The sequence below is a fragment of the Rhinolophus hipposideros genome, assembly GCF_964194185.1.
Source record: "Rhinolophus hipposideros genome assembly, chromosome: 10".
Lineage (NCBI taxonomy): Eukaryota > Metazoa > Chordata > Mammalia > Chiroptera > Rhinolophidae > Rhinolophus > Rhinolophus hipposideros.
In genome coordinates this window covers 28,804,025-28,817,465 of record NC_138056.1, presented here as the reverse complement: position 1 = coordinate 28,817,465, position 13,441 = coordinate 28,804,025, and the positions used below count along the sequence as shown (strand labels likewise).

General features: G+C 34.7%; 1 protein-coding gene across 2 annotated transcripts in view; it reads left to right on the top strand.

Moving 5' to 3' along the window:
* Positions 1-13,441, top strand: part of ANO3 (anoctamin 3) — a 233,227-nt gene that overhangs the window by 196,871 nt on the left and 22,915 nt on the right. For both annotated transcript variants that reach the window (XM_081063533.1, XM_081063534.1), the window contains 4 exons: positions 1,906-1,988; positions 2,484-2,624; positions 3,182-3,346; positions 11,248-11,284. In XM_081063533.1, coding sequence (XP_080919659.1) covers positions 1,906-1,988; positions 2,484-2,624; positions 3,182-3,346; positions 11,248-11,284 — 426 coding nt within the window. The remainder of the gene's footprint in view (positions 1-1,905; positions 1,989-2,483; positions 2,625-3,181; positions 3,347-11,247; positions 11,285-13,441) is intronic.

Sequence of the window (13,441 nt, the reverse complement as noted above, 5' to 3'; positions counted from 1 at the left end):
ATTTTCTTTGGTTAATTTAGAATTTATTTTGGAGGAAAACAATTTTTGAATCATTTATTTGTTTGGAGGCCTCAAAATGCCAATTAAAAATATGCAACCCTTTCAGGTTGCTTAGCTTTGTAGCCTTTTCTGAATCGACTGTGTAGATAGATTAAGACTTTCTCAAGAGCCCTAAATTCAACAGTTTCACTGTAAATCATCCCGGGGAATTATGGACTAGTGAGGTAGAAAGTTGCAAGACAAGAGCTCATAATTTTTGTACATAGATGCAGCAGGAGTTCTAGAAGCTGGCTGTCAGCAACCGTTTCCTTAGAAAGTGAATCTCCCATTTTTCAAAAGATTAATAACTCACCAGAGAGTTATTTTAAGTAACATAGACAAAAATCCAGCAACAGAAGACACCCAAATAGAGCCTGTACCTCAACCAAGACGGGAGGACTTACCACAATGATCTGGGACCACCAGGGAGACAGTAGAGTGCAAAGGATTCTTGTACATACACCATTCAAATCTGCAGAGGTGCTCAAGGACCTCCTTTTGAATCTTCTGACACCTTGTAATGTTAATCAGTTTTGACAAAGAATCACAAGACAAACAAAAGCTTTATTTGGTGGTCTCTATTAGGAATTGCAATTGAGGACACAGAATTGGGTAGAAACCCAACTATCTCCAGAATGGGAAAGAAAGGCAGTTTTTATAAAGACAGAAAAAGGGGGACTTTCAAAAGGATTGCTTAAGGTACTTTGAAAGACCTGTGTTGGTGCCAGCAGGCAGACTTATACCATGCTATACATGATTAATTGCTTATGTCTGCTGCTAGGTGAAGATTTTATTTTTTTAATAGAGACTTCAGAGATGCAGAGCTACTTCTAGGAACAGTATCAGGATGAAGCCATTTGTTTTAGGCCAGCTCAGAACTTCTGTCTCACATGGAAGAGGTGTATTAGTTCAGCTTCCTGAAGTCCTCCTGGTTTCATTTTAGGCTGCTCTGTTGACAGTATCAACTCTATTTTGCTGTTTTTCTTTCACAATGGACAGATAGTTGGATAGATTAATGGTATCGTGGATTTTTAAGAATGCACATGTAAGCTCTTAGCTTTGTCCACAAAGTCTTGAATGCTGTAAGGTAAAGCTCACTTACCCCAAAGAGAACAATCTCTCTCTTAACTGTTTACACAGAAAATCCAGATAATAGTTAAGGCATTTTTTACTTAGTCTCTGTTAATACATGCTGAGTCCACCTAGAATATGCATCCAAGAATGTCTTCTCTGGTCTTTTGTGTGTGTGTGTGTGTGTGTGTGTGTGTGTGCGTGTGTGTGTGTGTGTATGTGTGTGTGTGTGTGTATATATATATATATATACATATATATATATATATATGTATATATATATATATATATATATATATTTGTATATATATGTATATTTTTTCCCCCTTCCACCGTGATAGCCTTGCTTTTTTCTTCTCTCTCCCACAACCCATCCCTCTCTGACTCCTGGAGAAGAAGCATCTGACCTTTGTTGTCATTCCTGGAGAGGGCTTTATTTAGGTAGTTTAGATAATTTTGAATAAGCATGAACAAGTCAAAAGGAACAATAAATATTTAGCTTATTAATATCAACCTTCTCTTACAGCATCACTTTGTTGGGGTATGCTAACAAAAATCCCTGCTTATTTAATCCAATGAAACAAACAATTACTCCCCTCTCGTAGTGCACGCTGATGGCAGTATACAGAGACAGGGAAAAAAGGGTGAGGGAAAATAAAATTCCAAATGTATAAATTCAATTAATTTGAATACTTTCATGATATGGTGAAAATGCATCAACCCAAAGAAGAAAAGCAATAATGCAAGAATGTGATATGGTTGGGTAAAGAATTATAATCTTATTACTATTTATAGCCACCGTTTTCCTGGAGTTTTGGAAAAGGAGAAGAAGTACACTGACCTATACTTGGGACCTTATTGAATGGGAGGAAGAGGAGGTAAGCTGTTAGGAACCTGCAGATAAGGAAACTGGGATGACAAATGATGCAGAAAATTATTGCTGCCCAAATTATTATGTCCAAGTTGGAGGCAGCCAAACATCGTTAGAGTTTCCCTTGATGTTTTTCTACTAACAAGATTTCAATGATGAGGCAATGTAATTTTATGTAGATAAGAGAGATCAATGATGATGCAATGTAATTTCTCAAGAGCATTTCTATGATGTCTCCTTTAATTACATTAGTAAAAAATTGTGCTAATTAGAATATAGTTTAGGGTTGATTTGGAAAGTAATTTGCATCTTACTTTTAAAAAGTTACTTCTTGCAGGCGCGGTGGCCAAGTGGTAAGGCCTCGGTCTCGTAAAAAGTTACTTCTTTGCCAAGACTTGACATAACAGTAGGCCAAAATCCAGGAATTTTGTATCAATTATTAGAAGAAATTTTTTGTATTTTGTCTACTTCAATATTTAGGTAACTTTAGTTTCTCTCATAGGAAACACTCCGTCCACAGTTTGAAGCAAAGTATTACCACATGGAGAGAGTGAATCCCATCAGTGGAAAACCTGAGCCACATCAGCCTTCCTCAGACAAAGTCAGCCGTCTTCTTGTTTCTATCTCAGGAATATTCTTCATGGTAACGTATTACCATTAATATCAAGATGTTGTGGGATTCCAGGATTAGAAGGAAGTTTTAGGACTCCTTCTGTGACCCCCCCCCCCAAGGATGCAAGAAACCACCTCTTGTTCACTTGTTCAATACATTGGCAACATACACTTTTAATCAAAATTAAAATCGCAGCAGGTCATGGAGTGATTCCAAAGGGAGTGTGTGCATAGCCTTAAGTAAAACCCTCGTGGAGAGAAACAGAGATCATCTAACATACAATGGAAATAATTATGTGAGTGGCCCGAACAGATGCGATATCCTGTTTTAAAACCAAGCATTCCAGTCAAAAGTGGAAATGGGAACAGAATTCTCATTTCAGTGTGATAAAATAACTCTGACACTATTTTTTTTTTGACTCTGATGTAAATTACTTCCCTAAAAGAAAAAGTCAAATTTATGTAGCATTTCTTGGGAAAGTAAATTCCTTTAGCTCTTGGGGGCAGTATGTGGGCTGTATGGCTTTGCTTTTGTGTTTTGTTAGTGATGCAGAATACGAATGTCTCCTCTGCTTTTGCGGATTGTAGATTTCTTTGGTGATCACCGCGGTGTTTGCAGTTGTGGTATACCGCCTGGTTGTCATGGAACAGTTCGCCTCATTCAAGTGGAATTTCATCAAACAACACTGGCAGTTTGCAACATCTGGTGCTGCTGTCTGTATCAATTTTGTAATCATCATGGTACTGAATCTTGTAAGTGTTTCACAGTTTTTCAACAGATACGAAAGGGGAGAGGTCTATGTTTCCTTCATATTGGATTGTATTTACAGGAAGCCAAAACAAGACCAAGCCATGGTTCTAGCAAAGATAATGCTGTGTGGCAGAAAATATATTTGTCTACGTGGTTTGAACGATAGATTTCTTTAAATTTAAATAAGTGATAGTTATAGTGTCTTCCTCTCCCTTTGAGTGTATCTTCTTAATTAATGATAACTTCTAGTCAGAAGTCTCTAATGTGTGCTAGAAATGGTACTCTGTTCCTTTCATTCAGATAAGGAATTGTTTGGACTGAAAAACCATTCCAGTAAACTCAAATTCAGAGAAGTTGTTAGAAAAATCAAGGAAAATCTGTTTGAAAGTGAAGGTTTGTTATCTCCAAGGCCTCCTGTGAAATAGAATAGCCCAATAGCTATTCTATTTTTCTTTCTCTGGGACTAAGCATTTCCTTTACCGTTTTTTTTCCTTTCGTTTTTCCCTTCTTCCGTTCCTCTCACCCTCCCTCTTTCCTCCCTTTCTCTTTTTTCTCCTTTCTTTCCTTCTCTCTCTGTCTCTGTCTCTGTCTCTGTCTCTGTCTCTCTCTCTCTCTCTCTCCCCCCTTCTCTCCCTCCCTCCCTCCCTCCCTCCTTCCCTCCCTCCTTCCTTCCTTCTTTCTTCCTTCCCACCCTCCATCCCAATCTCCCTCCCTCCCATCCTTTCTTCCTACTGCTGTGGTTGCTTCTGCTTGCAAGTCTGCTCTATTCTATCAAGAAGATAACTTATCTTTGCATGATCATTACCTGTCTTTTTCTCACAGTCCAGTGTGCTATGACATTGCTATGCTTTTGTTATCTTCTTTGTTTCTAACTACGTGACTATGTAGTTCAGGTTTCTGTAGTTTATTTAACTTAGATCATCCAGGATTTTAATGTGCTAATGTTTCTTGGGACTGGTGACTGGTTCAACATCACGTACTCTGTTTGACTTGTGAACCGAATGTCTGTGGCTGAGAGAGCATTGTTAGGCTGAGGTGCACCTCTTCAGCAAGGTCTATGGATGGGGTTCTGTTTTCTCTGAAAACAGTAGACACTGATTGGCACATTTAGGACAATATCCTTAATTCTTCCAACAATATCACAAGGCCAATAGTCTCTCCGTTATGTAAATGAGGAAACAGATTTGGAAAGTTCGAGTGACCTGCCCTAAATCATGCATATCATATGTGCTAGTGCTAGTATATTTACATCATGGAAAAGAGAGGGTACGTACTCTGAAGAGCCAAAAAAGAGCAGAGAGGGGATTGTCATTTGAAGAAATTCAACCCATGTAGAATAATTCATGTAGATAGATGAGCAATACACAAATAACGACGTTGATATTACGTAAAGGTTTTAAGCATTTGGTTCCAAATGTGGATTGACATTGATGTTACATGTTTAGCTTGGAGAGGTCTGGGACCATTTGCTATTTAACTTTAATCAGAGAAGATCTTAAAAGAAAAGTGAATAGTCACTGTAATAACTGAGTAAGTTTTAATGCAAAAATAATAGTTAATATGTTTTACTAGGGTCTACTCTTTTTAGGTTCATTTTAATTTGTAGATGGAGAATATTGTTTACAATATTTCTAAACAAGCCATGCAATATATTAATTTATTTATTTGGCTCATAAAGTGAACAATAAACACTGAAAAAAAATGCAATACTAGGACTGAGAGACTAATGTGATAATAGAGATAAGGCAGCATAAGTTGCATGTGGAACAAAGTCACCACTTTGAAGGAGGAGCCATTCATAACATAGTGTAGATTTTTATATTGTGATAAGTCTCATTGGTGATAGTGAAAGATCTTGTTTCTAACAAAATTAATATATTATGACAATTTCCCAGTAGACAGAGGTTGTTGTGGTCAGCCCTATTATCTGAAGAAAATGGCTGCTAAGAACTTGATGTGTTTATTTCTAGGTAACACTAGCAGTCAACCAGCCTGATCTTCAATGGACTCCATTTCTTATCCTTGGTTGTTTGACATAAAAATGACTGGTCGTAGTGCTATTATCCAGGGTCTTGTCTTGTTGTCTAGTGGAGAAATAGGACTCAAGGTACAATGAAGACTGCATCACTCTTGAAGCACAAGAAGTAAGATGAGAAAGAAACTATCAATTGCACCTGAAATGGGGTCTTAGGATTGTGATAGTGGATCAGGAGATTCAAAGGGAAAAAGAGAGGGTACGTACTCTGAAGAGCCAAAAAAGAGCAGAGAGGGGATTGTCATTTGAAGAAATTCAATTCATAGGTATACAAAAGTGCAGAAGTGTATGTTTTTTTGCTAAAGAAATGGTGAGAAGTGTCTGTAAAACATACATTTATGGAAGACTGAAGAAAATGAGATTAGAAAAGTAGATCAGTGCCTAGCTGTGGAGATCTGTAGAAGCATGTAATGAATTTATGTCATCTTTTCTTTTACCCTATGGACAGTGGGGAGCCAACATTGTGGCTACTTGATAGGTGATTTGCCACCAATCACTTTATCAGATACATTTATAGATGTAAAAGACATTAAAATATTAGAATATATTACTGTGTAATTACTATGCTGATAAAATTTTAAACTCCTAAGGAAAATAAAACTCTCTGGGGAAAAAAATGAAATGGTCAAATTCCTAAATATAAAAGAAGATATCCTGAGTATATTGTCAACCATGAAAGAAATTGAAAAATAAGCATTACAAACTAGTAACTATCTCATGTAAGATGCTGTATCAAAAAGACATTCTTTATAATTTTAAATAAAAGATAATCTCCCATTGTGTAAATGAATTCAGAATTTAGATATAATACTTCCTGAGTAAACATAAGCCTGATTTAAAAAATATACCTGGCAAATATAGTATAAAAAATCAAACTTAAGAGCACTTATAGCTACATAGATAAAAATTGCAAGTGTACATCAAAATGTCATCAGGAGTTACCCTTGAAAAGTATAGGCGATTTTTATTTTCTTCACATATTGTCTAATGTTAAACATATATTTCGTATTTTCTAAGTTTTCTATAGTATATTCCATTTAAACTAGGAATGACAAATATTTTATATTAATTTCTAATATTCTGTTTTTAAAAAATCATCAGTAATGGTAGTCCAAGATTAGTGTAGAAAGTTTTTTATTGTATTATTATTTAGAGTAGCAAAAATGGGAAAGAGACCCCATAAATGACAAAAATGAAAAGATTATTAATTCAAATTATATATAGTGGAATATCATATAACCAATTAAACTGCTATTTTAATGTAATTTATGATATGGCATGCAGTTACATAATAATGATATATGATTTCACTTAATTCCCATTGGAATACACCTGCATTTTCGAACTTTAAGGAATGACAATAAAATGTTAACAGTGGTTTTCTCTCAATAGTGGAATAATATTTGATTCAATATAACTTTTTCTGTTTATTCAAATATTTATCCCTACATGTAGGTTTTGATTTATTATCAAGAAAAAAAATACTTTTAAAACATTCAATCATGATGTAAATTTGGAACAAATTAGAAATAGAATGTAGTTTATGAGTCATCCATAAAACCACAGCCACCTAGGCAGCAACCTTGGGCCACTTTTTAAATTTTATCTTTCATCAAGTAAAGAAAAAGTTTGTCAATGACCAGCAATATTCCAACACACACACACACACACACACACACACACACACACACACACACACACACACACTTCCTCTGTTCTCATTTCTGCTCTCCCCCTCTCCCCTGACCTCCTAAAACCACCAAGGCTTTCATCATTTTACATTGTCAATTCCTCCACATGGTGTCCTGATAAAAAGCAAGGGACACTGGATACAGGCAAAGCAGACGTTTGCCCCTTGACCTGTGTGATCCTGGCCACCCCACATAACATCTTTGAACTTTAATTTCTTTATCTTTCAAATAAGGGGAATCTAAAGGTTAAATGAGATCTGTTCTAGTGTATACAAGGTGTTCAGTAAATTTTAGTTTTCTTCCTATTTTCTTCTCTTCAATATTTTTAAATGTTATTTCTCTTTATGAGTATGTCTGTACTCCTATTGCCTTTCTTGAAAAATTCCAACATTTTCTTTATTTCCCCATTGTTCTTATTTTTCAATAAATTTTACTTATTTCCCTTCAGTCCGCAGTATAGAAATGCTAATGATCTTTTCTTTGGTCTTTTTAAATTTCTTCAGACCACATCTACATTTATTTATAATTTTTCACTTTTTCTTTCAATATTATCTATTGGTCATCCATAAATTTGTAAACATTCAGCATTGTCTGTGGACAGAGATTCACATGTAAGTTGTTGTATTATGTCTTCCCATCAAACACATCTAAGATATAAGAAAATTTGAAATGTTTAATCAGATTATGGAGAAATCATGCACACTATGCTAATTTCCGGTAGTCTTAATTGTTCTTTTTAATATCTTAGTTTTATTTTCTCTTTTTAAAGCCTATTTTTGCCTTATTTAGCTTTGAATTATAAAATCAATAAATTATTATTGACAGCATAAAAACATTAAAAATGTTAAGAAAAGTCTCTTGTCTCAACCCAAAATGCCACTCACCTCTCTTCCTACAATAAACTAATTGTACCCATTGGAGGTAATCGATGTTAATGGTTTCATGTTTATTTATTCCCCACCCACCCATCAATTATTATTGCCTTCAAGAGTACTGTGTTCTTGTGTTTATGTGGCAATTTGTTCCAAAGACCTACTGATCTTCAAAAACATCATAAGTGAATTAATGAACTGGCAAAATACTTTTGAAGATAGAAAATATTTTCCAGACAAGGAAAATGAAGAAGTCAAATGTGGTTAATTAATTTTTGGTTTGGAAGGCAAGCATGACAGCTCAGGGGACAGAACCTCTAGAGCCAGTGTTCCATCCTTAGTTCCTACCCAGTTCTTTCCAGTTAAACTGAAGAACTTGTGATCAGATCAGCATTTGAAAAAAATAGGAGCTTTTATCCTCAATATTTTCCTTATAAGCTGCAGCTGAATAATATTGTATGTCAACTTTAATTTAATATATGTGTATGGTCACAGGATATGGAGTATAGCATAGGAAATAGAGTCAATGGAATTGCAATAGATATATATGATATCAGAGGGGCAATAGATTGGGGGTTATCACTTTGTGAGGGGAGAAATTTCTAATGATTACATTGTTATGTACAGCTGAAACTTTTTTTTAAAAAAGACTGTTTCTATTGTCACTATTTCTATTGTCAATATTTCAAAAATTGAAATTTGGCTGAGTGTTTCCATTGGTATACTAGACTCATTTTATAATATTATTTCAGTTGTGCTTCTTAATCTTCAATCCTTAAACTCTGACTCCAGTTCACCTCCAACCCCTAGCCTCCATTACCTCCTTCCCTAGCATCACAATGGACCCTCATACAGACAGTCCTCTCTCTCATAAGTTTCGCATACAACTGTTCTCACTAAGTTTATATGTATGATGAGGCTTCATGTATTCTTTCTTTCAAAGTACTGCATTTTGCAGATGACAAAGGCCGAACTGGATGGAGTGTATCTCTACTTGTAGAAATATTTGTGTAAGGAGGTGAGGATTGTATTATTTTCTTCATAAAAACAATCTTTAGAGATCCTCAAAATTCCGCTAGCTCTACTTAATAAAATCAAGAGCCCATTTTTTTGTATCTGCCTAGTGCTATAAAACAATCATCCATAGTTGCTAGGAGAAGATAGGACTGACTTTCTTTTTCTAAATGCTTATTTCTACTTGTTGGGCATTTCGGTGCAAAATTAAGGGATGTTTGGAAATGGATAGACCATCAGTACTTCTCCTTTGCCCTTGCAACTCAGGAAATTTTAAAATAAATTTAGCATAAAGGAAGTGAACTACAAAACCAACTCAAGTGTGAAAGGAATGTTATATTCCTCCGATTTAATCAGTGGAAAACAACAATGCCTTTCTTAGTTTATCCATCCCTTCCCTACTCAGGGTGTTACAGCACTTCACAGATTATTAAACAGCCTTTCTGATTCCTTTGAACACACTGGATTATTTTAAGGGCTTAAATAAGTACAGATTAAAACCATTAACAACAAAATGCCAGACTCTTAAAAACTATGCCGCCAAAAGATTCACCTAGAAAACCAAATGCTTGTTATTTTTGAACCAACATAAAATGTACAGCAATAAAAATGTGTTTTTTATTTCTTAATAGCTTAACTTTGTGATTCCTATGCTACCGTATTCTGCAAATGAGGGACTCAACCTAGTCAAAATATTCTATTAATCTAATATGTTTTTCAGCTATCGTCCGTATGCATAAAGTTATGACACATAGGCATGGAAAAATAGTTTACATCAGTCAAACAGTTTTTTAAATAAGGAACGTTCAGTGTATAATATACACAGCCAGAAACCTTTAGTCATTCTTCATGCATTTCTTTTATATCCTTCATCATCTGTGGGACTTGTGAATTTGGCTTCTGTAATATCCCTCTTACCCAGTCCCTGTTCACCCTCCACATTTCTGCTTCCTTAGTTCAGCTACTCACCATTTCTACTCTGGGTTGGTGCACAGTAGCCTTCTCACTGGTTAGTCTTCCCATCTCTGGTTTTACATTCTTTCCATCTCCCTTGCACACTACTATTGTAAGGATCTTTCTAAACTGCAAATTTGATCATTCTAATTTGTACTTGAAACCATTACTTCTGATAAAAATTTTAAATTCATTAACGTGGCACGGGAGGCCCTCTGTTATTTAAAACCAGTTTTCCTTTCTCTTCTTGTCTAAAGTGGTGTCTGGCTCCCTCCCTGTCACAGGCTGCACAGCCACAAAGCCTCTTCTGCTTGCTCCCTGGCACTCTTCTATTTCAGGACACTGTCTCTTGGTTCACAGTATTCCCTCTATCTGCCTTTTTTTTTTTCATTTGTCTCCTTGAAGACTATGTCTTCATCTTTGAAAATTCCAGTTAAGGATCACTTCCTCCATAAAGTTTTATTTTAGTCCAAAATCTTCTTTGTGTTTATTCTTCCCACAAGGTGCTTGGGCTTACCGTTCTCGCTTCTTATCAGATTCTCCTGGTAGAATTAAACAATCCCTCTAGTGAATATTCTTCTTCTGTTACAGTGCTTGGGACATGCCTTTTCGTCCACTGTCAGGGTGTAAGCTTCTTATGAGCAGGGGCTGTAGCTTCTTCATTTTTGTATCTTTAGGCCTTTGCCTAATGCCTGAAAGACATTTAAAATATGTTATTGGAATACATTTTAAATATTTTATTCCAATTTCCTAGCATCTTGAATATTGCATTTGATCAAAATTATTTTTGTTATTGGAATTATACACTAATGTCTTTCAGGTTTATACCACTTATTTTCATGAAAGCTAATAATCAAAGAATATACATTCTTTAAGCTTTCAAAACAGGTGGATCATGGCATCGTTAAGTCAGTATTCAATTTAGGAGAAAAATATGGGCTAAAATAATCAAAATTTAGTTACAAGTCCATTTTAATGATCATGAAATTTGGTGCTTAACTCCCAGCCGTTGACTAGTTGAATGGCCGTGGGTTTTTGTTTTTTTTCCCAGCCTTATTTCTTTGATTTATAAACTGGAAATAAAGACAGCTACCAGAAAAGACTTTGTTATTACTGAAATCAAATATGTATAAATGTATATATACACATATTTACAACATATTTATATTGTATGCATTTTGTATATATCTGTAAATCTCTACAGAGTAAGTTTTAAAACACTTCATTACAAATGTAGCCACTTTATAGACTACACTATAGATGTTTCTTTGAACAGTGTAAATAACAGCATTTTCTAAAGAAATCAATGATAATAACTATATTCTCTCTTATTATAGGCTTATGAAAAAATTGCTTACCTCCTCACTAATTTAGGTAAGTCCGTTTTTCTTACTTCACTCCTTAGTGAAAGAATATCATGAGGGCATATCTGTCTGTACTTGCTTTATGTACTTTGGTATTTTAAATAGCAACTTCAGTTATATAATTGTCAATAAAAATGCAAGAGATGGCATAGGATTCTGGACTGCATCTCATGACTATAGAGAGGCAAGGCACCGTGTTTCCCTGAAAATAAGACCTAGCCGGACCATCGGTTCTAATGCATATTTTGGAGCAAAAATTAATATAAAATCGGGTATTATATTATATTATATTATATATTATATTATACTATACTATACTATACTATATGATATTATATAAGACCAGCTTTTATATTATAGTAAAATGAGACCCAATCTTATACTAATTTTTGCTCCAAAAGACACATTAGATCTGATGGTCCGGGTAGGTCTAATTTTTGGGGAAACATGGTATGTAGTCTCCTTACTAGAAGTTAATAAACCTAGTTCTTCCTACATTAGAGTGCTTTTTTCCCCCTAGCTTTTCAGTTCATTGCTTTTTTTCCTTGAATATTCATTTTTTCAAAGACTTTTACTACATATACATAATTTAAAAGGTAAATCAGTATTAAGAGCTTTATAATGAAAACCTATCATTTGCCACATCACCAATTATTATTTTCTGTGTCCCTGAAGGACTGCATTTTAACAGTTTAGTCAGTTTCTTCTGTTATTTCTGATCTTGTTTCTAAATAACATGCTTATATTGCCATTCTTGGAGTTTTCAGCTTTAGGAATTTATTGCCTTCCCATTAAGAAGCCAAGAACGTATGTCATAATGTTTCCTGCAGTGTCTGATCTTCACACACTCCCCATCCATCACTTGTTACATACAACTGTTGTTTCTCCTCCTTCCAAAGTAGTTTTATCAGCCTTTTTAGCCAAATTAATAAGTAGTGTTCGTATCATTGTGTCTATATAACGATTTTCATATCTAAGGCATGCTGTGTCCTATGATTGTTTCCTTCCTTATATAATCTTTATATTTTCTTGAGGCTAATAATAATACTTTTTGCTTAATTTTCTACATAATTTTCTTAATTTTTCCCAGACTTTCTGCCTCCACTCTAAATTCTCTCTAAATACGTTTTAAAAATATCCAGTATTCTACTCATTTTCATCTCAGTTATCCTTCCTGAACCCACTGCCTACTCCAATCTTAATGGTTCTCTAAGCTTGTGGTCAACTGCATCTCCACTTCATTCACCACCACGCTGGGAATTTCTTTGCCTTTATTTGTAGTAGTTTCAGTTGGAAACTACTTTTTGGATCTTATATCATTATCTGTCTTGGCCTTATCCCTTGTTTTGCTACCTGGAAAGTAAATTTTGTGAGACCTTGTGTATCAGAAAATATATTTTTTCTATATTTTAACTTGATTTTGGGACCCTTAGTTTAGGGGACAGAATTTTTATTACAGAGTTGTTTGAATAGTGATATTTTATTGTTTGAGAACTCACCAGATCCCAGGCACTGTGCTAAACACTTCTCATTCATTATTTTGTTTTACTGTCATCACAATTCTATAACAGTAAGATCCTTATTTTATGGATTAACATACCAAAATAATTAAGTTAAGTAAGTAGTCTTTAAATGCAGATATGACAGATTCCACTTAACTATGGTGGAGTAACTGTATCATTCTACTGTGTTACTTTTTCTGTAAAGTAGTTACAAGGCCAAGTGATAATAAAAGGAACATTGTATAGAGGGGAGAACTTGGTGCTAGTTCATACTCACGAGTTAAAAGATTATATCACTTGGACATTATGTGACTATAAGCAAGTTTTCTCCTTTGTCCATTCTTTCTTCCCCTTCATGTCCTCCTTCTCTTCCCTTTACTCCTCCTCCTTTGTTTGTTTGGTTTTTTTTGAGTCTCAGTTTCCTCATTGGTAAAATGAGAATGATAATAGTTCATATTTCATCATTGTTGTAGGGAGGCTGCCTGCTACATGACAAGTGTTCATTAAATGGGAATAATGTTTTATTGTTCTTTAATCCCTCTGAGCTATAGTTTCTTCTGATGGGTAATGAAGCACTTGAAGTAGATTGTCTCAAAGCTTTCTTCTAGCTCTGATTCCTTATATTTATTTGCTTTTAGAGTACTTTTAGCTGTGATGGAAGGAAA